This window comes from Mustela nigripes, chromosome 12, assembly GCF_022355385.1.
Source record: "Mustela nigripes isolate SB6536 chromosome 12, MUSNIG.SB6536, whole genome shotgun sequence".
In the NCBI taxonomy this organism is placed as follows: domain Eukaryota; kingdom Metazoa; phylum Chordata; class Mammalia; order Carnivora; family Mustelidae; genus Mustela; species Mustela nigripes.
The window spans coordinates 85898627-85925909 of NC_081568.1; the positions used below are offsets into that span (position 1 = coordinate 85898627).

General features: G+C 37.0%; 2 protein-coding genes and 1 long non-coding RNA gene across 4 annotated transcripts in view; 1 reads left to right on the top strand and 2 right to left on the bottom strand.

The window, feature by feature from the left end:
• Nucleotides 1-2048, bottom strand: part of LOC132028651 (uncharacterized) — a 65564-nt gene extending 63516 nt beyond the window's left edge. The window contains exon 1 of the long non-coding RNA XR_009407491.1: nt 1966-2048. This is a non-coding gene — a long non-coding RNA (uncharacterized LOC132028651). The remainder of the gene's footprint in view (nt 1-1965) is intronic.
• Nucleotides 1993-9026, top strand: SETD9 (SET domain containing 9). The gene is made up of 6 exons (XM_059417900.1): nt 1993-2277; nt 3780-4147; nt 5321-5444; nt 5725-5840; nt 6758-6863; nt 8559-9026. Exons 1-6 carry the CDS (start codon nt 2180-2182, stop codon nt 8644-8646), a joined length of 900 nt encoding a protein of 299 aa, XP_059273883.1. The 5' UTR covers nt 1993-2179; the 3' UTR covers nt 8647-9026.
• Nucleotides 9027-12722: 3696 nt separating this feature from the next.
• The window catches only part of MIER3 (MIER family member 3), a 32354-nt gene continuing 17793 nt past the window's right edge, over nt 12723-27283 (bottom strand). Inside the window, exons 8-13 of one of the 2 annotated variants that reach the window (XM_059417902.1) lie at nt 26966-27117; nt 24525-24606; nt 23036-23130; nt 17056-17183; nt 16830-16972; nt 12723-16725 (exon numbers count right to left, since the gene is read on the bottom strand). In XM_059417902.1, coding sequence (XP_059273885.1) covers nt 16268-16725; nt 16830-16972; nt 17056-17183; nt 23036-23130; nt 24525-24606; nt 26966-27117 — 1058 coding nt within the window. In that variant the 3' untranslated portion in view covers nt 12723-16267. The remainder of the gene's footprint in view (nt 16726-16829; nt 16973-17055; nt 17184-23035; nt 23131-24524; nt 24607-26965; nt 27118-27283) is intronic. The other variant, XM_059417901.1, reaches the window with a different exon arrangement.

The following is a 27283-nucleotide window of genomic DNA, read 5'->3' on the forward strand; positions in this document are numbered from 1 at the left end:
AAAGAAATCCTACAACAGAAAAAAAAAAATCCAATTTAAAAAATTGGCAGAAGACCCAAGCAGATTTTTTTTTCCTGAAGAAGATATACATATGGCCAACAGACACAGAAAAGATGCTCAACACTACTTATCTTCAGGGAAATTAAAACCAAAGCCTCAATGAAATATTACCTCACACTTGTTAGAATGGCTATTCTGAAAAAGGCAAGAAATAACAAGTGCTGGCTTGGATGTAGAGAAAAGGAAAATCTCATGCACTGTTGGTAGGAATGCCAATCAGTGCAGCTATTATGCAAAACAGTACGGAAGTTCCACAAAAAATTAAAAATAGGGACGCCTGGGTGGCTCAGTAAGCATTTGTCTTTGGCTCAGGTCATGATCCCAGGGTGCTGGGGTTGAGTTTCCCAGCGGGCTCCTTGCTCAGCGGGAAGTCTGCTTCTCCCTCAGCCTGTCACTCCCCCTGCTTGTGCATTCCCTTGCTCTCTCTTTCTCTTTCTGACAAATAAGGAAAGTCTTTTCTAAAAAATTAAAAATAGACCTACCATAAGATCTAGCAATTCTACAGCTGGGTATTTACCCAAAAAAATGAAAACACTTAACTAGAAATGATATATATACCCCTATGTTCACTATAGCATTATTTACAACAGCCATGACACGGAAACCACTGAAGTGTCCATCAATGGATGAATGGATAAAGAATGAAGGTATGTATATGTGTGTATATGTGTATATGCATGCGCGCGCACACACACACACACACACACACACACACACACAAAGAGAGACACATACAATGGAACATTACCCAGCCCTTAAAAAGGAAACCTTGCCATTTGGGACAACAAAGATGAACCCTGAGGGTATCATGCTAAGGGAAAGAAGACAGAGAAAGGCCAATAACATATGATTTCGTTTATATGTGAAATCTAAAAAAAACAAAATAAAACAAGCTCAGAGACAACAGACTGATGGTTGCGAGAGGTTTCCAGGGGTTGGAGGGTAGGGGCTCATTACAAGAGAAGTAAGATCTGGGGATATAATGTACAATGTGGTGACTATAGGTAACAATACTGTATATCTGACAGTTGCTAAGAGAGTAGATCTTAAAAGTCCTCATCACAAGAAAAAAAATTATAACTATGTATGATGACCAACGTTAAACAGATTTATTGTGGTGGTCATTTTGCAATATATACAAACATGGAATCATGTTGCACATGTGAAACTAATGTTATAAACCATTATACATCAATCAATCAATAATAAATAGGGTCTATGCAAAATGGTCTCCTTAACTGGATGGACAACAAAGATGATTACACTACATGATAAAAATTTTAAAAACACTGGAAATATATACAAAAATTTTTTTGAAAAGTATATTATTATAAGTAAACATACTACTAGTTCTCTTCGGTTCCTTTTAAGTTTAGAGATCATAAAAAATCACTTCCTTTGAAGGCCATTTATTAATACAACCTGGAACTGAATTGACCCCATTTAGCAAATCCGGTAAATCTGCAGGATGCCAATCCACCAAACACAACACCTGAGCCTCTAGAGTTTGCCAACATTTTGCATTAGATAAGAGTGAAATGGAGACTTTGGCAGATATTCTTTCTCTCCTTGTGTTTGAACAAATTAGTCCTAAAACCACCTGACTTTACCTGAATTTTCACTAGGTCTCATGCGTTCTGTTTAGACTTTTGCTTAGGATTTCGCTTTCATTCTCCGCCAGAGAAGAGGAGAGCAGTTTCCGGCCTGAGGAAATGGCACCAACACATTTAATTTTTAACAAATACTTGGGGGATCTGAAGATAGTTGCGAGATTCTTGAAGTTTGCCTCCACTGGAACTCAGCGTGAGCTAAACTTGTCCTAAGTGGGTGTGTGTGGGTGTGTGTAAATACACGAGCGAATGGGGAAAGTAAGGGGGAGAGAGGGCTTGCCTCCGCTCTACGCACCTCTGATTCAGCCAGCTGGGGACAATAAAGGAGAGGCACAGACGACACCAGCAAGAGGATCCAAAGGAGTACCAGGGCCACAGAGCTCGGAACTGAAGGCGGAGACGCAGAAGGGGCGGGACGGCGAGGCCCCCGCTCCTCCCCGGGCCGGGGCGGGCCCGAGACCGCGACCCACCTCTCCGCGCTGCCCTCGTCACAGCGCCGCGGGACAGCCATGCCGGGTCGCCTCCTGCGGGGCCTGCGGCAGCGATGGCGCCGTTACAAGTACCGCTTCGTTCCTTGGATCGCGCTGAACCTAAGCCACAACCCTAGGTGAGAGGGCGAGACCGGCAGACCAGGGGCGCCTTCGTTCAGCACCGCGACGCCACCCGGGCCGCTGGACCCGAGGCCCGTGAGCCCTACATGGGCGGAGCCTCCGGCGGACGGAGTCTCGGGCGGGCGGAGCTTAAGCCGGCCCCGGGGCCCCAAGCTGGTGGAACCCGAAGAGGGCGGGGCCCGAAGAGGGCGAGGCCGAGGCTGGTGGAGTCCGGAGGGGAGCTGGGATACTGACGGGGGCGGGGAGCCTGTGGTGGGTGGGGCCTGTGGCCTAATCTCCCATGGTGCCCCGCGCTGCCAGGTCTGCGAGGCGGGCGTTGCCCACGTGCGGAGGCGCGTGTTCTTTCCGGCTTCTGTGCCGGCGGAAAAAAGACTTTTGAAAAAGAACGAAGCCAGAGGGTGCGTGGTCTTCTCTCCGCCAAGGCATAGTTAGGATCTTGAATGTCCTTAAAAAAGCCAAATCGAGGTTTATTTTCACAGCCCCATAGTTTACCTGGTGAAAACAGCCCAGCTTGGCTGTGAGGATAGCAGCTTGGACTCACGCGTAAAAACGAGCAAAATGCCACTAAAAGCACATTGGAGTCTTAGGTTTAAATTAGCTCATGCCTGAAACAGGGATCTGAGAGGGTGGCTGTGGAGTGAGTGTCATTGCAGGCTCTTATAAGTGGCGTGCTAGCGATCTGGAAGCAGTTCAGTAAGGCTCACTTAAATGGGGCACACTAGCTCCACTGAAAGCCAGTTAATAACCAAAGAGCCTTTCCAAAGTTTCTGTCGGCGAATACGTGAATTCAGGGCCATCCTTATTATAGAACTGTGAAGCGGGAATTACTTTTTGTTAAGAAGTAAAAATACCTTTCCTCCTCTCTCTCTCTCTGCCTGCCTCTCTGCCTACTTGTGATCTCTGTCTGTCAAATAAATAAATAAAATCTTTAAAAAAAAAAAAAAAAAGAAGAAGTAAAAATACCTTTATGCAAATAAAAATGATGCAGCCATTGAAGAAGTCAGTACTCCCAGGAAAGAATGTGACAGTGTATAATGTTAAACTTGTCTTTAAAAATTACACGCCTACAAAAAGAGCCATTGCAATATGTGGATTCTTATGTGATGTTCACATAATGGCTATGTGTGTGGTGGAAAAAAGAACTAGCTCTATTTCAGCTTCTGGCTCTCTCACTTAACAGCTTTAGGATGTTGGGCAAATTCCCCAACATCTCCAAGCCTCAGTTTCCCCATCTGCAAAAAAAGAGATCATGAATGTAAGGACCCAACAGCATTTGGTACAGTTAGAGGCTTCACAAATACTAGCTATTGTTAATGGGTAGGCATTGTCCGGAGCTAGGTCACTAAAACTACCCCTAAACAACTCTTCGCTGAACCTCTCAGTTTTATGCTGTTCAGACACATGAGAATAATCATCATTAAGGCCAGTGACTCAGAAGGCATGAAGTGTGGCTTTTGTCAGTTGAAGGGTAGTGAACAGAAATTTTTCCCATTTTCAGGACCCTCCGATATGTTCCAGAGGAATCCAAAGACAAAGTTATCTCAGATGAAGATGTCCTAGGAACATTACTGAAAGTTTTCCAGGCTCTATTCATAAATGATTTCAATAAGCAATCAGATATCTTGACTATGCTTCCAGAAACTGTTAAATCAAAATACCACAACCTACTGTCAGTTCAACATCCAAGGGTGAAACTGCTTGAATACAGACATCAACAGCAAAATACCTTTAAACCAGAAGAAATTCTTTATAAGACATTGGGTTTCAGTGTTGCCCGAGAAACTAGCTCACTGGTATCTGCTGGAAAAGGGGTCTTCGTTACCAGAGGATGGGTACCAAAAGGCGCGGTTGTATCTATGTATCCTGGTAATCACACAATTAGTGCTTTGTCAAGAGTTTTCTATTTACCCATTAATATAAGTTCAAGTAAATATATAGTCGCATAATCCTTCGAGTTAAGGCGTTGAATTGAAAACTCAAATTTCCACAGATTCTTAAATTCTGATTTAGAAATTAACCATAAATTATTTTATGTGTTAGAAAACATCCTTGAGTATTTCTTTTCTTTTAAGGAAATTTTTGTAGTTAATGTTTAAATGTGAAATATTTAAATGTGGGATACAGTATAGCCTACTTTGATAAGATGAATTACTTAGAAAGCACTAGAGAATAAGTCAGTTGGCTTACATAATTGGTAACTAAAGGTAAAAGTAGTATGGGTTAAAACAGGAAAGATAGAAACCTATGAATCATTGAATGAAGACCTTCCTGCCATTTCTACACTTTGAAAGTAAAGCAGCTGCTTTGCAAAAAGACCATTGACTAGAATGCTCAGGAGAGTATGTTATTTGTTGAATTAAGATGATATAATTTGGTGTGGTACAAAATATGTGTGAATGCTTAAGTAGACCTAGGTTTTCAAAAAGTCATTCTACTATTTTCTGATTGTATATCCTTAAGCAAGAAAGTTGGTTTCCTCCTACGCAACTAACCTGTAAAGACTAAATAGAACAAGTCAGCAACAAATGAATACTAAAACAAATTTAGCATGCCTGGAACATAGGACAGGTCCAGTAAGTATTTTGTCCTTTCCTCCATTGCCAATGAAAGGAGAAACAACCTGAATGTCAGACTCATTCATTCCCATTCTTTCTGCATTATTAAATCAGTTTTTAACAAAGTACATTTCTTAAAAGACTTTTTAATAGATGTCAAATCACAGCCTACTTTAAAAAGCCAAAACAAAACAAAACAAACCCACGACTTTGTAAAACTGAACCTCAGATGTGGTGTTCACATTTTAATCAACCAGAATAGTCACATTTTATTTGGCTGTGTGAACAAATTGGTCCTCTGCTCCACTTACTATTGAGCACTCTTCCAAGGAGGAAAGTAACCAAAGAGAATGTGATCATCTAGACTGGAGATAAAATATTAGAAAAAGGGTGGATAAATTAAAACAATTTCTTTCATGTTTTACTTATGTTTCCAGATATTTATGATATTTACATGTTATATCTGTATCTTATTGTATAATAGGTACAGTATATCAGAAGTATGAGCCAATCTTTTTCCAGTCCATTGGAAATCCATTCATTTTTAGATGCCTGGATGGGGTACTCATTGATGGAAATGACAAAGGAATATCAAAAGTTGTATATAGGTAAGTTGGTACCCATGTTCAAACTTAATATAGGACCACCACAAAATGATTATGACCACTAGCCTTTTTACTTTCAATAAAAATCTGTTTAAGCAGCTGCTAAGTAGCCACTCAGTTGCCCTATTGACTAGATAAAACTGTTTTGAGGAAAAAAAAAAGAAAAAAAAACTTTTTTAAGAGAACCTGGACTTGTTCAGTTTTAGGGTTACTTTTATACTTTTGGATTTTATTGTAAGATATAAAAGAACAATCCCTTAGGTAATTTTTTCACCTGTTTCAGATCTTGTAATGGGAGAGATCGACTTGGTCCTTTCAAAATGAGTGATAGTACATGGCTAACATCAGAAATTTGTAATCCACTGGCTGTAGGACAGTATGTCAACAATTGTTCAAATGGTAAGTTGGCATCCTGGGTCTGTGAGACAAGATAAAAATACAGCAGTGGTCATTTTCCTCCTTTGCCCTATGACTGAGTGCCAAAGGCAGTTATATTTAACATTTCAGCTATTCAAAGCCCATTAGTAAACTATAACATTCTGGGGGCAGATATCAAAGAATCTGGGGAAGTAATGATATACATTAATTGAATAATTTATTGTTTTTCTTCTGGTTTTGCAATAAATATAGGCAATTGATAACTGCTCTTTTGATCATCACTATTGTAGCATTTTTTTTAATAGTTCACTTAGAGATCATTCTTTCAGTGCCTCAGTAGAGCCTGGTAGGTTGAACTAGACTGGTATCCCTTTCTGTTGCTATGTGCATGAGTCACTTACCTTCTCATAGGGCTTGATTTCCCCAAAAGTTTAAGTTTGATCTGGCTGTATTTAGCATAGGTTTTGGTGTTATGGAGATGTGAACTTGAAACCTGACTCTTCTACTTAACCTTTAACCTTTCTGAGCCTCTGTAAGTAATAGGGGTGCCTGGGTGGCTCAGTCCCTTGAATGTGTGACTCCTGATTTCATCTCAGGTCATAATCTGAGGGTTGTGATACCAAGCCACAAGTCAAGCCCCCAGTCGGTCTCTGAGCTAGGCAGGCAGTCTGCTTGAGATTCTCTCCCTCTGTCCCTCCGCCCATTCACACGTGTGCACTCTCTCTCTAAAATAAAATAAATTCTTCAAAAAGTAAATAATATGTGTATATATATATGTATGTATGTATATATAATCTAATAATGCCTGGAACATAATAGTGATTACTTATTTGAGCATGTTCTTATAATTTGGAAAATCACACAAGTGTCATAATTCAGTACTGTTTTTCACGACCTTATAAAATGGTTGTTCATAAAAATTATATATTTATTCCTAGATAGAGCAGCTAATGTCTGCTATCAAGAATTTGATGTGCCTGCAGTCTTCCCTATAGAGCTGAAGCAGTATCTTCCAAACATTGCCTATAGCTGTGACAAACAAAGGTTAGTTTTTTTTCTCCTCTTTCCTGTCTTATACTATACTTAAAAAACATATGTTTTCTATGGCGCCTGGGTGGCTCAGTAGGTTACTGACTCTTGGTTTTGACTCAGGTCATGATCTCAGGGTCCTGGGATGAAGCCCTGCATGGGGCTCCACACTCGGCTGCTCAGTGAGGAGTCTCCTTGTCTTTCTCCCTCCCCCTCTGCTCTTCCCCCAGCTCACATGTAACCCCCCCAAATAGATGAATAAATAAACCTCAAAAAAAAAATTTTTTTTTTTTCAAGAAAAAGCTCTATAGAATTAGGGGAAATTTTTTTAGTGAAAAATTATGACTTAAATTTTGATTTTTCATTATACCTGAATGTGTTAATGTACACTTACTTGAAATTTAAAATTTTCCATTAACCTAGCTCATTCTGCTTCTTATTACCCATTTTTATTCTGTATGTTACTTTAAAAGTATCAACCTTAAAATTTTTTTCAAGTGATTCTGTTATTTTTCTTCTTACAGATTCTTCAAATACATTTTTTACTTTAATCATTTTAAGGATCATGTTCTTCATCTCACTTGAGAGTACCCAGTTAAAGAAAAAAGCCAAATTACACTATTAATTCTTTTGCCCATTTCAGTATTAGGTTTGGAAACTTAACGATGAAAAAAAGATAAATATTCAGAAGGTACATATTTGTAATATAAGGTTTATTTTCTATTCATGAAGTGGAAAGTCTGCTGAAAGAATTCAAGTATCAATTTCTACATATAAGTAATTCTGTAGAGTTTTTTATCAGCGATGCTATAGGAAGATATAATCGTTATGACAGTGAGCTGCCAACTACTAGCAAACTTTTATATGGACCCCATTAAATTGTCCTTTTAATATGAATGAGATTTAAAACTTAGACTATTTTCTTTACTTAAAACTCAATAACTTCTCTGTCTCTATTCATGTGTGTTTGTATAGCTAATAGTTTGAGTGTTTTAGCCATATACGGTGGAGCACAATGTCATTACTGTTCAACAAGTACAGGAAACGTTAACTGAGTAGGAACATTGAAGGTTACATATGTCTTGTGGTATCCATAAAAGTATTTTTTTGAATTCTGATTTTTTTTTTTTTTTGAGAGGGAGAGGGATAGTGGAGGGAGAGAGGGAGAGAGAGAATCCTAAGCAGACTCCGTGCTCAGCACAGAGCCCAACACAGGGCTCCAACTGACAATCCTGAGATTAACACCTGAGCAGAAATCAAGAGTCAGACATTTAACCACCTGAGCCACCCAGGTGCCTCAAAATTCCAATTAATTTTAAGTAATGTTTCTGGCTTTGCAGAATACAAAGATAAAGATTAATTTTAAAATGTTAAACTATAATAAATGTCATTTTAAAATGCTTTTTATGATAACCAGTTTGGAGAGCCTGAACATAAAAACAACATATTTGTGGTCTTTTTAATGCTAAGGAATAGACATAGGTATTTAAACTCCATCAGGGAAAATAAGTAAATAAATAAGTTTTTAAATAAGTAAATAAGATAATAATGCCATCAGGGATAAGAGCTGTTTCCTCATGGAAGTCAAATAATTAAGACAATAGTAAGAAATTTGAGTAAAATTATAAGATCTATGATGGTTATATTAAAAATATGAGCTTGGATCTGTTAATACTTACGACTTCTGTGTATTTTTCTTTTTGTTTTCAGCCCACTTCGATGTGTCATTCTTGTAGCACTAAGGGACATCAAACAAGGAGAAGAGCTTTTTTCAAACTACTATACAATTGTTAGCTAACTGTGAGCTAGAAATTAGGTTTTCTACCCAGCTATTGAGTTCACTCTAAATGTTTTTTGTTCATCGTTTAACCTATAGGACAAATATTTTGAGGCCTAATTGGAGGGGGTATTTTTGTTTTTATGATAAAAGCTATGTGCTTCATTGCAATTTCAAATTTGGAATACAATTCCAATTTTAATTGGCTTTCCCTTAAATATACAGTAGCTTATTAAGTTAAAACCTACTGAACTTTAAATTCAAATTTTCATTTATTTTGTATATCTCTGTGGTGGTTATAAAATTCCAGCCAAGCTGGAATTTTCATTTCTTACACTGTTGATTTGTACAAACTTCTGTAAAAACTTATTTTTATGTAATAATCATAAAAATATAAATAAAATAAAAATAAATGAAAAATAAAAAATAATAAATTGACATAAAATATTTATGTAAATATTTTGTGTAATAAACACAAAGCAAAAAATGTATGTTGTGTTGTCATGAATTTTGTGTGTGTGTGTGTAGGTGTGTGTGTGATTTAAGGATTGTTTTAGCTAGGTAAGAGGGAATTGGAATTTACTCTTATTTGCATGTTCACACACATATACAAAGTTTAAAAGAGTGAGAGAGATGGTTTTAGCATAGAAATACAGTTAAAAGATAGTGGTGGTGGGAGGGACACCTATTCCCATTCTCTTATTTCAGTGGGGAGTGCTGACATTAGTGATGCTCCTGGCCTCTCTCTGCGTCTGTTGCAGGAAGAGTGATTTGATGAGATTCTCTTTGGAGAACTAGGCACCCACGGCCCAGACCCCTCTAGTTCCTTCTCGTGGGCTCTCTACCCAGCCAGTGAGTCTATCCAGAGGTAGAGTATTAGTGAGCTGACCTGCCCACAGCTCTGAAGCAACCTTCTCCAGTGAGTTTCACTCATGATACTTAATTTGATCTGCATTGACCTGACTCCTGCATTTAACTCTCAGTTCCAAACTTGGATGAAGAGGATATTTTTTATTGGACTCCTTGATTTCTAACATGGAACCTGTATAACCATATTCTAACCACCTAAACTGCTACATCAACAGCTTTTCTCACTTCATTTATTGTAATTTCAATAGTCTCCTAATTGCCTCCCCTGTTTCCACTCCTGCTGCCTTTACAGAATGGATCACCAAGAAAGGTTCTTATAAATATAACTCCCATCTTGACCAGCCTCTGCTCAAAACTCTCTGATTACTCCTCATATAGTGGAAGTGCTTCACATACATGACATAGCCACTCAATACCTCTTACCTTATCTCCTGCTCATTCTACCCTAGGTGCATCTGTCTCCTCACCACTTCCGAAACCTGCTGGGCACACTTGCACTTCAGACTTCTAGTTTTCTGTGCCTGCAAAGGTCTTCCCTCAGAGAGTCACCTTGCCCAACCAGCCTACTGAAATTGACAGTCCCCAGCTGCAAGCCCTGAAAATTCCCATTACGCTTTCCTTCTTTTTCTCTATTAGATTTATCTCGTGTAGATACTAAATGTGTATTTTTGACAGCATCCGATTCCTTTTCTCCGCCTCATTTGTCCTTTATTTGTGTCACCAAGATGCTGGGAAAACAGGGAGACTAATTTTACTTAAAAAAAAAAAAAAAAAAAAGCCAATCTACTTGACCACTTGAACAAAGAAGATCCTGTTACACAGACCCTTAAGTAAAATACAGAAATACTAACTCCTGAGGCTCCTGGGTGGCTCAGTCAGTTGAGCAGCTGCCTTTGGCTCAGGTCATGACCCCAGGGTCTTGGGATCAAACCCCATATTGGGCTCCCTGCTCCGTGGGGAGCTTGCTTTGCCCTCTCCTTCAGCCCACCACGCTGTCTACTTGTACTCTCTGTCAAATAAATAAATAAAATCTTTAAAAAAGAAATACTAACTCCTGTGGACGTATCTGGTGGGCTAAAGTATTTAGGAGTGAACTCTTGCAACGTAAATTTAAAACTACTTCAGGAGGAAAAGAAAGGTATGTTATATAGAAAAATATCAAATATGATAAAATGTCAATTGCTCAATCTGGGTTTTTCTTCATTCTGTTCTTTAAGCTTTTGTCTTAAGCTTTTTTTTTTAAAGCTAGGGGCAAAGTCACCATTAGTTGAAGGGTAGACGATGTCATCAAGCTTTTAGGAAATGTCTACCACATGAAGGGCTCTGAGGGAGTCACAGAATAAAATATGGTTTCTGCTCATAAAGTGCTCATGGTGGAGAATAAAGCTTGCCTCGTATAATAATTTGGTCTGCACTGGAGGAGTGAAAAAATTTTTTTAATGTAACATAGGCATTTTAAAACAGAAACATCTATTTTTCTTACCGAAATAATTGTTTAGACTTATAAATGGATGGTTTCATTTCTGACATACTTCTGAAATGCTTTTATGAGTTCTAACATTTCATGAGTTCCATGAAACAACTTCATGGAAATAGAGGCTTTGCTTCCGTGTAACTGCCTCATCAAAACCGAGTTACCCAACAGCTGTGTCTCTCTCTAAAGTGCATGTCAACTAGTGTATTAAACCTAGGAACACATGAGCACTCCTGATCTAGAATCACAAATTCAGTGCCCGTGCCCAGCTTTGTCAGAGAATCCCCATAGACATGGAAAGAGAGGAAAAGGGTTAGAGAACACTTACTAGATGGGAAGTGGTAAACCGTCCTATCCTAGGGATGAAGACAAAGTGTATATAATGAAATATCCAACTTACAGATTCTTTGAGAAGTCAGAGAAGGCAGCAAGCTCAAAGCCTATCATTGATGGAAATTATGGCCAACAAGGATAAGGTCTATAAGTCACGAGAAATTCTGCTTCAAGACTCTCCTCCCTCCCCTAAAAGCCTGAAGTACTCTGTAGCTCTCACATGGTATGCAGCTGCTCTTGGCAGGATTCAAAACACTGGTGTTCAGCCCCACCTGAAGGCACTTCTGTGTATGTGGTCCCCCCAGAGGCCTGCACATTTAAGTTTCTGTGGTGTCTGTGCTTGGAGGAATGCGGTTTTAGACAAGTAAAGCAAAAGAGTCAGAGTATGTGCTTTCATTTTATCCTCTTCATGTCCTTGTACAAAATTTGAACCTTGTGTGCAATCTGATCACTGCATATTAAGAATGGACTAGATTCTGTCTCCCTTTTCCTCTGACCCCCCCAACTCTCTAATAAATCTTTAAAAAAAGAATGGACTACATAAAGCTCCACTCAGAGCAAATGAAATATGGGGACAAACTTGTGAAATTAGACTAAGACGAGATCATCGGCTTGAAAAGATGAAGGTTTAAAATATTTCTAGGGGCTCCTGGGTGGCTCAGTGGATTAAGGCCTCTGCCTTCGGCTCAGGTCATGATCTCAGGGTCCTGGGATTGAGTCCCACATCGGGCTCTCTGCCCGGTAGGGAGCCTGCTTTCCCCTCTCTCTCTGCCTGCCTCTCTGCATACTTGTGGTCTCCGTCAAATAAATTAAAAAATGTTAAAAAAATATATATTTCTAGAGTCTACTAAACTATAAAGACGAGTTTACCATAAATATATTGTCAAGTACTAACATCCGATCAAATTTCAGATACCATGTCTTCCTAAAAGACAAAGTTACCTAGAAGAGTGTTTGAAACACAAGACATTCAGTAAATATCTCCTGAATTAAAAGTGTAATAAGCCTCACTCTGGGACGGCTGGTTTAGCATAAATGAAAATCTGTTATAGAGGATTTAAAGAAAACTTATTTTTTTTTTATTTTATTTTATTTATTTATTTGACAGAGAGAAATCACAAGTAGATGGAGAGGCAGGCAGAGAGAGAGAGAGAGGGAAGCAGGCTCCCTGCTGAGCAGAGAGCCCGATGCGGGACTCGATCTCAGGACCCTGAGATCATGACCTGAGCCGAAGGCAGCGGCTTAACGCACTGAGCCACCCAGGCGCCCGAGAAAACTTATTTTATATACTAACTTTGTCACATACTTATTTACAACAGCAAAATCCCAGCTGAAAAGTGGTTAAGTTTCCACCCATGTGTTATAGCTTAAGATTTATTAAATAAGTATCTAATTGCAGCAAATACTCACACGAACCAAGAAAAAAAAAAGATTTCCAGATTTTTATTTCTGGAACTGTACACCAGGTATTAAAGTACAACAAATACAAAATAATGCTCAAAAAAATCAGTGTTTATGTACAAATATTAAAATCAATGCAACAATAGCAACTTCCTCTTGAACATCTGTTACTAAAACTTGTTGTGATTGTCACTAATTAATCTCATACTCACAGGGTACTTATTTCAAACTGGGACAATTGGAATCACTGGTCATCTAAGAGGAATTTTAATATCTACCTAACAATAAAACTAATAGTTTCCTCCTTTTAGTGAAAAAATTAAGAACTTTTTAAAAAACATAGTAATGTCAATATTTTTATAAATTATTTCAATTTCCATTTGTAGACAATGTGCTTTGAAACTCTGGGCAAACAATCTCCTTGGTGGTCAGGTTTATTCATTAGTTTACATTCAAAGTTGAAATATTCACTAGAGACTTTGGTTAAATTAAATAGTATCACTATGCTCTATTAGATCTGAAGTTCTCAAATATTTATGACCCTCAATTTTAAAAATTAAAAAGGAAACAATTGCACAATTCTTTGACCTAATTGTACACACTTCAGTATTGTTTAAACAGTATTCTACATCCTTCAAGTAAATTCAGCAGTTGACCATGACAAGAGGAAAACTAAACACTTAAAAAGCTAGCATGGAAAAGATGAAGTACAACTAACAAAAGTAAAGTATTGCTATAATCACAGCACCAGTTACACTTCTAAATGAATCCAGGTCCTCTTCAAATTCCCTGTACATAAAAGATACTTCAGCCAACAATGCAACAGCTCACCATGGATTTTTGGTTTGTTCTTAAGAAAATAATGTGGCAAAAAAAGAATTTATCACAGTTTGTTATAAGAATTGTGCTTAACACTTGATAATAAAGGCATTATTGTTTCTTCATAAAATCGCAAATCAGTAATTTTCATGCTCTCAAACGCAATTCTTCTAATAAACGGTAACAAATTCTCTGTTAAAATGCTTAACTGGAGGGGGGAAAAACCAGTAAACCCAGCGTTCAAAAGAAAATTCAATAAATAGCTATTTTACATGGATAAAGTCATAGTGGTACAATTTATGAATGTCACATCAAGCATGCACAAAAATGGTATTATACATGGCGGAAGCAGTCAGAAAATATTGAATTAGATCTAAAAAGATATGAAGAATTTACATATATATATACAAAAATCTTGCAAATTATTGCCTCATTTTAACAAGGAATTAAAAGTAAACGTTACCAGCTAGTTAGCGCTCTCTAAGAGGCTAAAATCAGATTGACACTTAAAAATCTATTAAACTAGCTGGAATTTATTTTTCTCTCATATCATTTACTGGATTTTGGTCAAAAATCTTTATTTAAATAACTAAAGTGTCCATTCAACTTGCTGATAATCAAAACTTTAGATAAGAAACACTGTTTCCATCTTATATCAAGATCCCAGCAATGCATAGATAAACTGAGTATGTTACTGCATCAGCTACTGAGAATGGGCATGTTCATTTAAGTGCAACTGGTATTAGCATTCAGTCATCTTTGTGTAAATTACTTTATACAAACCAGCCACTGTAAACCCAGAGTAAAAATCAAAGTTAAAACAATGGAAGATTATGGCCAGTATCTTACTAAATTATAAAAGGTATACTGATTTTTAACAGAAGAAATAAGGTTCAAAGTTTAGCACAACACCACAGCAATAAGAAGCTGATAACTTGGATAAAAATATCTGAAAGCAACACAGAGCCCAGGCTACCCATTATTTACTGTGTGCACACAGGAATGCTAGACTTTAGATGTATAAATTAGATACTGATTTTAAGTTATTAATTTAACTACTTTTGTCCACTGTGCTAAACTAAATTTTATAGTAAATATGCTACTGCGTAAACACTTCAAAGCAATCTTCATTAAAATGCTGCAAAGAAAAATAAGAATACACATCATCCAAAACTAAGGATGTCATTGCAGTTCACAGTTTGTATAATAAATACCCTCCCTTTCCATCACTACTAAGGTCACTACAACCTATCTACTCCTCAGCACAACCTTGAAGCGACTTACTCTTACAAATATGAGCAATGCAGCCAAACATTTCAGGTTTTTGCAAAGCAAGACAACTAGTAGAATTTGGAAATTAAGACGGTACGCAAAAAAAAAAAAAAAAAAAAAAAAGCAAAATTCTGTCTTAACTGAACTATAAAAGCGAGGCTTACTACACCCTAATACTGTATTACATATACATTGTTTGAATTCACCTTTTAACTTAGAGATGCGTATCTATAGAGCAAAAATGGCCAAAGTTTAGGACAATGGCTTCTCATTCACAATGTCTGCAATAAAAATAAAAGTCTGAGATGCATCCGAACGTCTATCACTTCTGAAACTTAAAGTGGTAAAGTACCATGCTATTGCAGATAGAAACTCACATTTTTCTCACCAACTGTCCAAGCTGAACAAAAAAGTTTAAATATACTTCAAGGTTCTACTGCATTAAGTGTAAAATCTAGAAGTCCCTCCAAAATATTAACACTTTGAACTGCAGTGCTACAAACAACTTAAGAAGTGTCCTAAAACGTAAACCACTGCGTGGCAACATCCTAGACTTTGTAGACTGTGTCCTGCAAGTCAGTTGCCTCAGGATAAACTAATTATCAATGACCAGTATGATTTTTACAATTATAATCTTGACAATGGTGGACAAAACCCCATCTGAATACCACATCTTTAAATGCCAAATTTTTAGCCAATAAATAAGGTACACAGTACGCTTCCCACAGTAAAATGACTGATTCTGTGTAAGGTAGCCCTGGTCTAGAATTTTGAAACAGGATCCAAGCAAGCGTCTTCATAATTTGCACGCAGTTCCTCGTGCTGGCTTCCATAAAGATGGACTTGCTGTTTTGTAAACTGAAGTGCTCTAGTTGAATAACATGAGAGAAGTTTCCATTTTTAAAAAATCCTTGCATGTTTGTGCAGTTTAAAGAAACCTACCCCTGCTTTTATTTAATTAAGAAAATAAAACCAAAAAATGCTACATTGAGCAGGGATTGGGATCGGTACCTGTAAACATTGTTATTCCACTGCATCCATTATGGCAAAAGGAATTTACACGAAAAGAAGCCACTCCATTCAGTTCAGAACATCTGTGCTGGTTTTGAGCTGGTGGCCTCTGTCTACAGGTTTTGAAACTGGGAGTGAGGGCAGTGGGGAACTGAAAAGAATAGAAAAAGAAGGGAGTGGAGAAGAGGTACTGGGGGATGAGGAAGAGATAAGCAGAGCTTAAAGCTGCACCACAGAGTTCAATCTTAGTTCCCAACTCTGCTGATCATAGTTCATTTCCACATTTATGGATTGAAAAATGAAAATACTCTTGATAAATCAAGATATAGTTCTATACATACTGACATCACTGATGTCATACTGAAAAAGGTTCAAACTTCCAGTGAAAGACTAAGCAAACCTGATCCTTTCCTCAAGTTTACTGGTACTGCACACCCACTGTTTCTGGGCGCCTCACTCCTGTCACTCAGAGTGAAGGGCGGCATGCTGATGCAGAGCATGGGCACTGATGAAACCATTGGTCTCACTGGCAGACAGACTGCCAAAGTCAGCCACAGAGACGGCCATTTTGGCACTGGTGATGTGATGTGTGTGATTTTCAAAGTCCACACCCAAATTATTTACAGAAACCTCATTCATAAAGGATTCAGGAACAGCAATGCCCATTTTCAATCTCTTTGCTGGTCTTTCTGACTCTTCACTGCACATGTTCATGGGGTTTAGCTCCGAGTGATAAAATCCAGTCTCAAATAAATTAAAACAATCACTTTCCCCATTGCTTGGCAGGGTGAGTAACTCCTCCGTTACGACAGGCACATGATTGACTTGTCCACGGGGTGTGTTGCCCAGTGGAGGAAAGCTATCATCCAAACAATTCACATCCGTGGGGTTGCAGACCGTTGCCACACTGTTGGTCAGGGCTAAAAAGAAATGGAAAATGGTTTAAGTAAGTCGTCCCATGTCCTGAAACGAAGATGACCCAATTTTGCGCTAAGTTAATGAACACAAAAAGATGCCATTTTACCTGTCAAGTCACTGGCAGTGAAAGAGTTGAGAATGTTCAGTTGTTGATCAGGAAGAGGCTCAGGTCGATTAGAAGTTAAGGCTGAAGAATTTACTGTCGAACCCAGAGCTTCTGTTTCATCTACCAAACGATCCATATAGTCCCTGAAAAACATAGCCCAGTAACTTCAAGACTGCCTATCACAGTTAAAAACAGAAGTCTCTCAAATCAACCCCATAGTACTTACGTAACTCCAGGGTGATGGTTATATCGCTTCTTTCCAAATCTTGTCTGTTGAGCGAAGTAATCATAACGTTCAGATTTCTTCCACATATAGTAGAATGCTACACATTCAGCAACTGTTCTAGTTCTCACCTAACAAAAAAAAGTTAAAATTTTTAAATAGAAACCAAGAGACCCAACCCATTTTTCAGTAACATCTTTTTTTTTTTTTTTAAAGATTTTATTTATTTGACAGAGAGATATTACATGTAGGCAGAGAGGCAGGCAGAGAGAGATAGAGAGGAGGAAGCAGGCTCCCTGCTGAGCAGAGAGCTTGATATGGGACTCGATCCCAGAACTCTGGGATCATGACCTGAGCTGAAGGCAGCGGCTTAACCCACTGAGCCACCCAGGCGCCCAGTAACATCTTTTTTTAAATAGTTTATTTATTTATTTGACATAGAAAGAGAGCACGCAGCTGCGCAAGCAAGGGGAGAACAGAGGTAGCAGGAGAAGCAGACTCCCCATTGAGCAGAGAGCCCAACTCGGGCTTGATTCCCAGGACCCTGGGATCATGACCCAAATCAACCAGACGCCCCACCATGTTGGGTTTTTCTTGTTTGTTTGTTTTTTTACAACACTGTAACTTCAATCTATGGGTCTTACTTTCTATACTCCCTATTATAAATTCTGAACATTTTACTAGTAAAATGTTGTTACATTTAAACTATTTAATAATAAGGATACATTCAAAAGCTCAAAGTTCGTTATTTAAATCAGAATGTATTCATTTATAAAATAAATGTGTATCCAGGAATGATCTTACATGTTTCCTAAAAATCTTAAAACAATGGCAACCTTTACTTTTTCCACACTGAACTCTCACTATGATTCTGACTGAAGCCAACAGTCCTTCCTAACCCTGAGGGGTCCATGAATGATATTCACTGGCATCCATTAAATTCCAAAATAATATGCAGCTGTACTTTTCTGGGGAGAAGAGGTGCAGTATCATCAGATTATCAAAGGGTTCCATAATGCAAAAGAGACACAGAACCCTTAGGAAAGGAAGTAGCACTCAAGTGCATCTGCGACTTAAGATGATCTGCTAGCTAACGGCAGGTATTTTCCTTCAACATGGGTTTGGTTCATAGCTCCAACAGAGTTTGGTAAAAATAACAACAACAACAATAAAAAAAATAAGAGCCTTGCCAACTTGGCCCCACATTCAGACTGGGGCTGGTCAAACTATATACAGCTACAGGTATGAGTTCAGGCATACAGACAACATTCTGTATCCTTATCTAATAATAATAAGCACTTTCTCTATTACTTAATCAGCATCAAATGAAGAAGTTTCAGAGTCTCTATCCTGATTAATGAGCATGATATAATAAGTTCATAACATAAGGAACAAGCTTTTTAAGTGAAGAAATAAAGTACATATTTCAATAAACATCACTCACTTTAAGTTTCTGTGGTGAACATAGGCTTTCTGGGGAGAGAGACCTTTCCTGTCTTACTCACTAATGTATCTCTAGCAATTAAAATGCCTGGTAAATGGCAGAACTTAATTATTTATGGAATGAATGGACAGATTTCACTAGTCATTGAAAAACTTGTGTTTTATTTTGACTTAAACAACCAAGACTTCTTGAAAAAAAAATTTTTAAGATTTTATTTATTTATTTGACAGAGATCACAAGCAGGCAGAGAGGCAGGCAGAGAGAGAGGAGGAAGCAGGCTCCCTGCTGAGCAGAGAGCTGGTTGTGGGACTTGATCCCTGGACCCTGGGATCATGACCTGAGCCAAAGGCAGAGGCTTAACCCACTGAGCCACCTAGGCGCCCCCTTGAAAAAAGTTTTATCTACTCAGTAAATTAAGTACTTCATCTCGTCTTTAAGAAAACATTAGGTTTTCATACATACAAAAAGGCTCTCAGCTACTCAACATCTTACTAGAAGGTCTAGCAAATGCAGTAAGACAAGAAAAAAATAAAGGGTTAACGAGCTGAGAAGGAAGAATTAAAACTGTCTCTGTTCACAGATGACATAACTGTTTAAATAGAAAATTCCAAAGAATCAGCAAAACACTCATGGAACTAATAAATGATTGTAGCTAGGATGCAGGATATAAGATTAATATCTAAAAATCAACTCCTTGCCGATATACCAACAATAAACCACCAATATGTGAAATTTTAAAATACAATAGCATTTACATTAGCACCCCAAAAATGAAATAGTTTAGGTATATATCTAACAAACTGCATGCAAGATATTATGTGAGGAAAACTATAAAACCATGATTAAAGAAATCAGAGATCTAAATAAATGGAAAGATATTCCACATCCATGGGTAGGAAGACTCATGATTGTTAAGATGTCAGTTCTTCCCAACTTGACCTATAGATTCTGGACAATCCCAACCCAAACCCCAGCAAGTTACTGGGGAAATATACAAACTAACACTAAAGTTTATGTGGGAAGGCAAACAACAACAACAACAACAAACAAACCAGAGTGGCCAACACAATATTGAAAGAGGAAAACAAAGTTGGAGAATGACACTACCCAACTTCAAGACTTACTACTATAAAGTTACAGTAATCAAGACAGTGTGCTACTGGGGAGGGGGAGGGGGAATACAAATTAACACAAGAGAATGGAGAGCCCAGAAACAGACCCAAAGAAATGCAGTCAACTAACTTTAACAAAGAGTTAAGGTGATGCAATGAAGGATAGTCTTCTAGGCAAATGGTATTAGAACAACTGGACATCCACATGTAAAAACAAAACAAAACAACCTTAAAGAAAGAAAGAAAGATAAGAAAGAAACTAGACACAGATCTTAACAATTTTCACAAAAATAAACTAAAAATGGAATACAGACATAAATGTGAAACACTAAACTATAAAGCTCCTAGAAGATAACATAAAAGCTAGATGACCTTCGGGATAACAATGACTTTTTAGATGTAATACTAAAAGCACGATCTACAAAAGAAAATCTGATTAGTTGAAATTCACTAAAATTAAAACCTTCTACTTTGCAAAAGACACTGTTAGGAGAATGAAAAGACAGCCATATACAGGGAAAAAATAATTGCAAAACACATATGTGATAAAGGACTCTTATCCAGCCACCTGGGTGGCTCAGTGGGTTAAAGCCTCGGCCTTCGGCTCAGGTCATGATCTCAGGGTCCTGGGATCGAGCTCCACATCGGGCTCTCTGCTTGGCAGGAGCCTGCTTCCCCCTCTCTCTGCCTGCCTCTCTGCCTACTTATGATCCTCTCTCTGTGTGTCAAATAAATAAATAAAATCTTTTTTTTTTTTTTTAAAGATTTTATTTATTTATTTGACAGAGAGAGATCACAAGTAGGCAGAAAGGCAGGCAGAGAGAGAGAGAGAGAGGAGGAAGCAGGCTTCCTGCTGAGCAAAGAGCCCGATGTGGGACTCGATCCCAGGACCCCGAGATCATGACCTGAGCCGAAGGCAGCGGCTTAACCCACTGAGCCACCCAGGCGCCCCAATAAATAAAATCTTTAAAAAAAAAAAAAAGGACTATTATCCAAAATTTCAAAAAGGAGCACTTAAAACTTTACAATAAGGCAACAAACCACTCAATTAAAAAAGTGGGCTAAAGGCCTTAATGGACACCTCACAAAGAAGAGACACAGATGGCAGATAAGCAAATGAAAAGATACTCCACATCTTATGTCATCAGAGAAATGCAAATGAAAACAAGACACATTACACACCTATTATAATGGCCAATATCTAAAACCCTGACAACATCAAATGCTGGAAGGATGTGGAGCAAGAGGAACTCTCAGTGCTGGTGGGAATACAAAATGGTAAAGCCACTTTAGCAGACATTTTAAAGATTTTCTATGTTTCTAACCAAACATAATCTTACCATGGAATCCAGCAATCCCACTTACTAGCATTTAGCTGAAGGAGTTGAAAACTCAAGTAACATGCAAAAACCTTCACACCAGATGTTTATAGCAGCATATAACTATCAAAACTTGAATGGGACCATGATGCGCCCCAAGGTGAATGGATAAACTGGTATATCCAGACAATAGAATAAAAAGAAATGTGATAAAAAGAAATGCACTATCAAGTCATGACAAGACATAAAGAAACCCTTAAATGCATACTACTAAATCAAAGAAGCCAATCTGAAAAGGCTACATACTATATGATTCCAACCATATGACACTCTGAAATGGCAAAAGTATAGAGAGAGTAAAAAGCCAGATGCTGGGGTAGGAGTGGAGGAAGGAAGAGAGGAATAGATTGGAATTGATTGTAGTACAAGGGATTTTAGGACAGTGAAACCATTCTGTATGATACCATAATGGTGGATGGATATCAATATATACGTAATGGCACAAGTCATTACATACCTATCAGAACCATATAACACAAAAAGTGAATCAGTATGTAAACCATGGACTTCAGTTAATAATAATGTACCAATATTGGTTCGTTAATTGTAACAAATGTATCACACTAATGTAAGATATTAATAATAGTGGAAGCTATGTTTGTAGGGATAAAAGGACATATGGGAATTCTGTGTACTTTCTGATCAATTTTTCTATAAACCAAAAACTTCTCTAAAAAATAAAGTCTATTATAATGAAAAGAAAAAGGAATAAAATATTGACCTACCCACCCACTTCAAATCTTATGTTCCTTTATGATGTAGAGTGATAATAACAAATAAACCATACTTTAATGAAAGTTAATTATTCCAGACTACTGGGATATACACATGCACACACACTTTTAAAAAAATTGACTTTATTTTTTAGAGCAGTTTTAGGTTCACAGCTGACATGAGCAGAAAGTACAGAGTTACCATAACCATCTTCTACTCCCAAACACACAGAGCTTCCTCCACTATCAATTTCCCACCACAGTGGTACATGTTACAATGACTCTACACCAGCACATCTTTATTACCCGAAGTCCATCATTTACATTAGGGTTCACTCAGGTACTAAACATTATATAGTTACTGACAAATATATAGTGAAATATATCCACCATTAGAGTATCATACAAAATAGTTCCACTATCCTAAAAATCCTCTATACTGTGTCTATTCATCACTCCCTCTATGATAAATCTTGTAACCACTGATTTCTGTCTCCCCAGTTTTGCCTTTTCCAGAATGTCATATAGTTGAAATCATACTGTAATATAGCCTTTACAGATTGGATTCTTTGACTTAATAATATGCATTTAAAGGTTCCCCCAAGGTTTTTTTGTGTCTTGATAGCTCATTCCTTTTAGAATTGAATAATATGCCATTGTCTGGATGTGTCACAATGTATTTATCCATCCACCTCAAAGAACATCTTACTTGTCTCCAAGTTCTGACCATTATGATTAAATGTGCTATTAACATTTTGTGTGGATATAAGTTTTCAACTCTTTTGTGTAAATACTAATGAGTGTAACTGCTGGATCTTATGGTAAGAATATGGTTAGCTTTGTAAGAAACCGCTAAACTGTCTCTTTGGAAGGGGCCATACTATTTTGCATTCCTATCAGCAATGAATGAGAGTTCCTGTTGCTCCACATCCTTGCCAGCATTGGATATTATTAAAATATTTATAGTTGGTTTTAGTTAACCAATGATTCCTCTTTCAGCAACTACGGCTCTGGCTGCTAAAGAGAAACATTTTTGAGGCCACAAACTTCTTAAGAGCTTAGAAAGAAATCAAAGTCAAGGCAAACAGAAGAGTTAGACTCCGTAGAAAATATAGTCAATCCATTCTCCGTGAGTAGAGTGTAACAACTATGTATGTCAAAAGATAGGTGAGTCCTCTTTCAACCACCCCACGTGAAAGCCAATCCCAGTCATGCGTAGAGCAACATAAGAAATGCTAATGACAGGAAAGCATTAACAAACCCAAGTGACTTAAAACTTACAGGCTTTTATTCATTGTCTATACTAACCAATCTATACTAATTTGCCTAACTTACCTTATTCTTCTGTATAAGATGAAAATCTTTTCCAAAAAGCATGAGTGCATGTTCAAAGCTCCGGCATTCTTCTTCCGTCCATGCGGTCATTCCTTCTAAAGAGATTTAGAGAGAAACTTTAATGGCTTCAGAGCTCTTTTACATGAATTGCTAATTTACACTTTCAGTATGTTTCCCCTATAAAATGCCATTAACTAACTATCCCTCTCTCTCTCAATCTCTCTCTCACATGTACACATACACACAGTTCTGTATGCAGAAGATATCAGGATTACCAAAAGTATGCACAATACAAATCTTATTTAAAAATCAACAACACCAAAATATAAACAATGGGTTCTTTTTCTCTACATGGGAGGATAAGAATATAATGTTTTTCTATCATTTATGCTGTTTTTTTAATTTTTTTAAACAATGAGCATTTTTTCAAATTAAAAAAAGTTATCGCCTTTATTGGGGAAAAAAGCGCCTTATTTTGGGTATTATATCAAAACGATAGTGCTTTTAATTAAAGACCATAAGTAACCAATACATATTTATTTAAAGTCAGTTTGCAGAGTGCTTCACTCTGGAAACCCAATGGGAATGTGAAACAGCCCATGCTCTCAAAGACTAAATCCCATTCAACTGCTCAGAAGATGCTAATATGAGTGACCTCAAATCTGTTTGGGGCAGAGGAAATTTGAAGTTCTTCACTTGAAGACACTGGGGACCAGGTCCTCCCTAAGAGCAGCCCACCATAAAGATAAAACATAGTTTCAACTAAAGAAAAAAACCAGTATCTAGTTTTTGAGATTAGGAAAGCTTAAAAATAATTTTATCAAAAAACCAACTTCTACAAGAAAACATTTCTACAGACTATCTCAACCTACAAGTTTAAATGTACTGTTTTCAGCTTTTCTATTCTTCCAAATCATTTATATAATATTACTGAGTATTATTTCACTCTGTATCTTCTTAATGAAAACTATGGTGCATGCAATTATTTACATAGTGACAAAACTACTGAAATTAAAGGTAATCTTTTTCCCTGACACACACAAAACAAAGCCTAAGTACTATAAAAATTTTATTACATGATTACTAAAAATACCTTCTTCATAATAAATTCTATGGAATATATTATAATACTTTTTTTAATCTTTAATCTCCTGTTTGGTTTAAAAAAACAACTTTTCTTTTCAATGAAATCATAAAATCATTCTTTTTAATTACTTTGGGTATACTGTCATCTCTGGGGTCTGCTTTGTTCTGTAACTATTTCTTCAAGAAAGTGGAGGTGACAGGGGGTAACTAATTTGTATTTGAACAATCTCTCGTACGTCTAAAAACAGAGGGCAAGAAAAGGAAAAAATTATTGGCTATGAAGATGAACAGAGATCTTACAAAAGTGTTATAGGACTGCTCCATCCTTTACAATACTTTGCTTATTCTAATCCCCAAATGAGCATCCCCTATCACTTCTCTCTCTTGATCCCAAGTGCCTTACCTTGAGATGCCTTTCCATTGCAGCAGTACCTTTCAATTGCTTCCTTTATATTATGGTTACATTTGAGAAGTTCATATAATGCCTACAAGAGAAAGAAAAAAAAAAACCTATCCAATAAAAACTACCAGAAATTCACACTTAAGAGCATTAAAACAAATAGAAACAAAAAAAGGGGTCGGGGGGAGACTAGTAAAAGTCCTAACAAATACTGTCTGAAATGCTATCTAAATGCAAGACATTTAGGGATATCTTTGCCCAAACATTTAGTCTACTTAACTATCCTGGTGATGGGACTCTCGTATCCCAAAAGTTTGTTCATTTTCACTCTACCTCTCAGAAGTCACCTGCCAGTATCATTTTTTATTTATTTATTTTTAATTGCCAGGCCATCTGAGCTGGGCAATTTCCCTATGTTAGATGATTCTTTTCTAGTTCAGAAAAATTAGAATTATGGTCTTATTTCTTGACATCACCTACTCCCTGCCTTTTAGAGCGTTAATAAGAGGGAACAGGAGCAGTCCTAGAAGAGAAGTATGGGTACTTGAGTACTAGGGTTTATAATGGTCTCATGGTCTACTATGAAGGGTGTCATTTTTCTTAAAATTAGAATTTCTCATTAAATCTGTTTGGAATTACAAATAGACGAAATAGCAGCAGACAGAACTTAAATGAAAGTTAAATAATAATCCACCTTCCCAAGTAATTTCCAAGAAAGGCAAAGAGGGCTCAATATGAGTAAATCTATTAATACATCAATAGGTTAATATTCAGAACATAATCATTAAAAAACAATCCAGGTGCTAAAAAAGCATCTGATAAATCAGTATCCATTTCTAATTTTATAAAAGACAAAAACCATTTTAAGTAGATGGTTACTACCTTAGTATAATAAAGACAGCTTCCATCAAACCAAGAACTGGTTATTATTCTTAATGTAAAAACCTTAGATATATGAATTTCCATCAAAAGAAGACCTCAAATCACTATCACTACCAAAAGTCTCTGAGAAGAGCATTATGGCTAATGCAGTAAGACAGTTAACAGGAATAAGAGATCTAATAAATGGTTAAGGAAGGAACCAATATATAATTCAATAATGACTTTAAGACCAGAAAGCCTGATAAAAACTGAAAATTAATTTTACTTGAGAAAAAATACATTCTGAAAAAATTGATTATTTCTCTATATTAACAATATATAATTATAATAGAGTTCCTATTAACAAAAGTATTAAATACACATAAATATTTAAGATATTGTCAAATTAAGTTAATTAGATCTACATGATACACAAACACAAACATGTGAGTGATTAAAAAAAGGTAAAATTAATGGAGAGTCGGACCATGTTCTTGAACTGGAAGGTTTAGTGTTTTAAAGGTATTAATTCTTCCAAAATTAAATTATAGTTTAATAGACTATCAATACAAAAACCTGGAGGGGTTTCTTTTTGACAGCTGCAAAGCTACTCCGAAATTCAGCTACAACGACTTCTGTATGTTACTTGGAAATTCAAGTCTGAGTCCAAATCTCTCTGGATATTCATTTCAGTTACGATTATTGAGGCTAAAGATACAGAGTGAAAAGTATACAAGAGGGGCAAAATGATGTCAGATGGCAATACCAGGGGCATTCAAAAAAAAAAAAAGAAGACCCTTACTAGGCAAGGGTCTAATTTTTCCGAACTAGAAAAGAATCATCTAACATAGGGAAATTGCCCAGTCCCATTCCACATATAATCAAGAGTATCCTGCAACTATAGGTACACACACAGTGCCTAAAAAATGCTCCTAGAGCATATTTATACAATCTTAATAGGTAATACTTTTCAACACTTCCTGAACAGAATTCAAGAATAATCTAAAAAATACCTTTATTATAAAATCTAAGGTCCAACCATAGAGAATGTTTAAATAAGTTATATTATAGCTACTTATAAATAAGTTATATTATAGCTATATACAGTCATCAGGAAGAGATACTAAAGAATTCTCAAAGGCAAGGAAAATAAGTGATTCAAATTAAGATATGCACATACACACAGAAGAAAGGACCAGAAGAAAAAATGTGAAACAGTATGGAGTGGTTATCACTAGGTCGTGGGACTTTTCCTTAACCAGCGTTTTCCAAGTTTTAAAAATCTATAGCGAAAGAGATATCCAGTTCACATGTAAGAAATACTTGAATCATATATAAGAAAGTCAAGAAGGTGGCATAGTCGGTCAAGCATTTGACTCCTGATTTCAGCTCAGGTCATCTTAGGCTTATAAAGATCGAGCCCCGCATCCGCTCCGGGCTGGGCAAGGAGCCTGCTTAAAATTCTCTGACCTCCACCCCTGTCCCCCTTCTTTTAAAAAAAAAAAAAAGAAAGAAAGAAAGAAAAAGAAAAGAAAACCAAGAGAGATTAATTAGCTGCTGTTTCAACAGAAGTGGAAGTATACCTGTTCATTGTCCCTTGTGTGCGTTCCTGCAGATATCCTATCCATTATTTTTTCATTTCCAGTTCTTAATGAGGTCTCAACAAGATACTCCTTAACTTTGCTCTCCAAAACCACACCAGGACGCCAAAGTAACTGGTCTTCATTTTCATACACTAACAAAGAAAATTCCATTAACACATTAAAAATAGTAAACATACTCCTAGATGTATATTAATTGTCCTTCCTCTTCTTTGATAGGCTACACACTACACACAACTAACTCTGAGGCAGCAATTTGATTGTCTCACAAGATGACTCTTTAATTGGTAAAGGTATAAA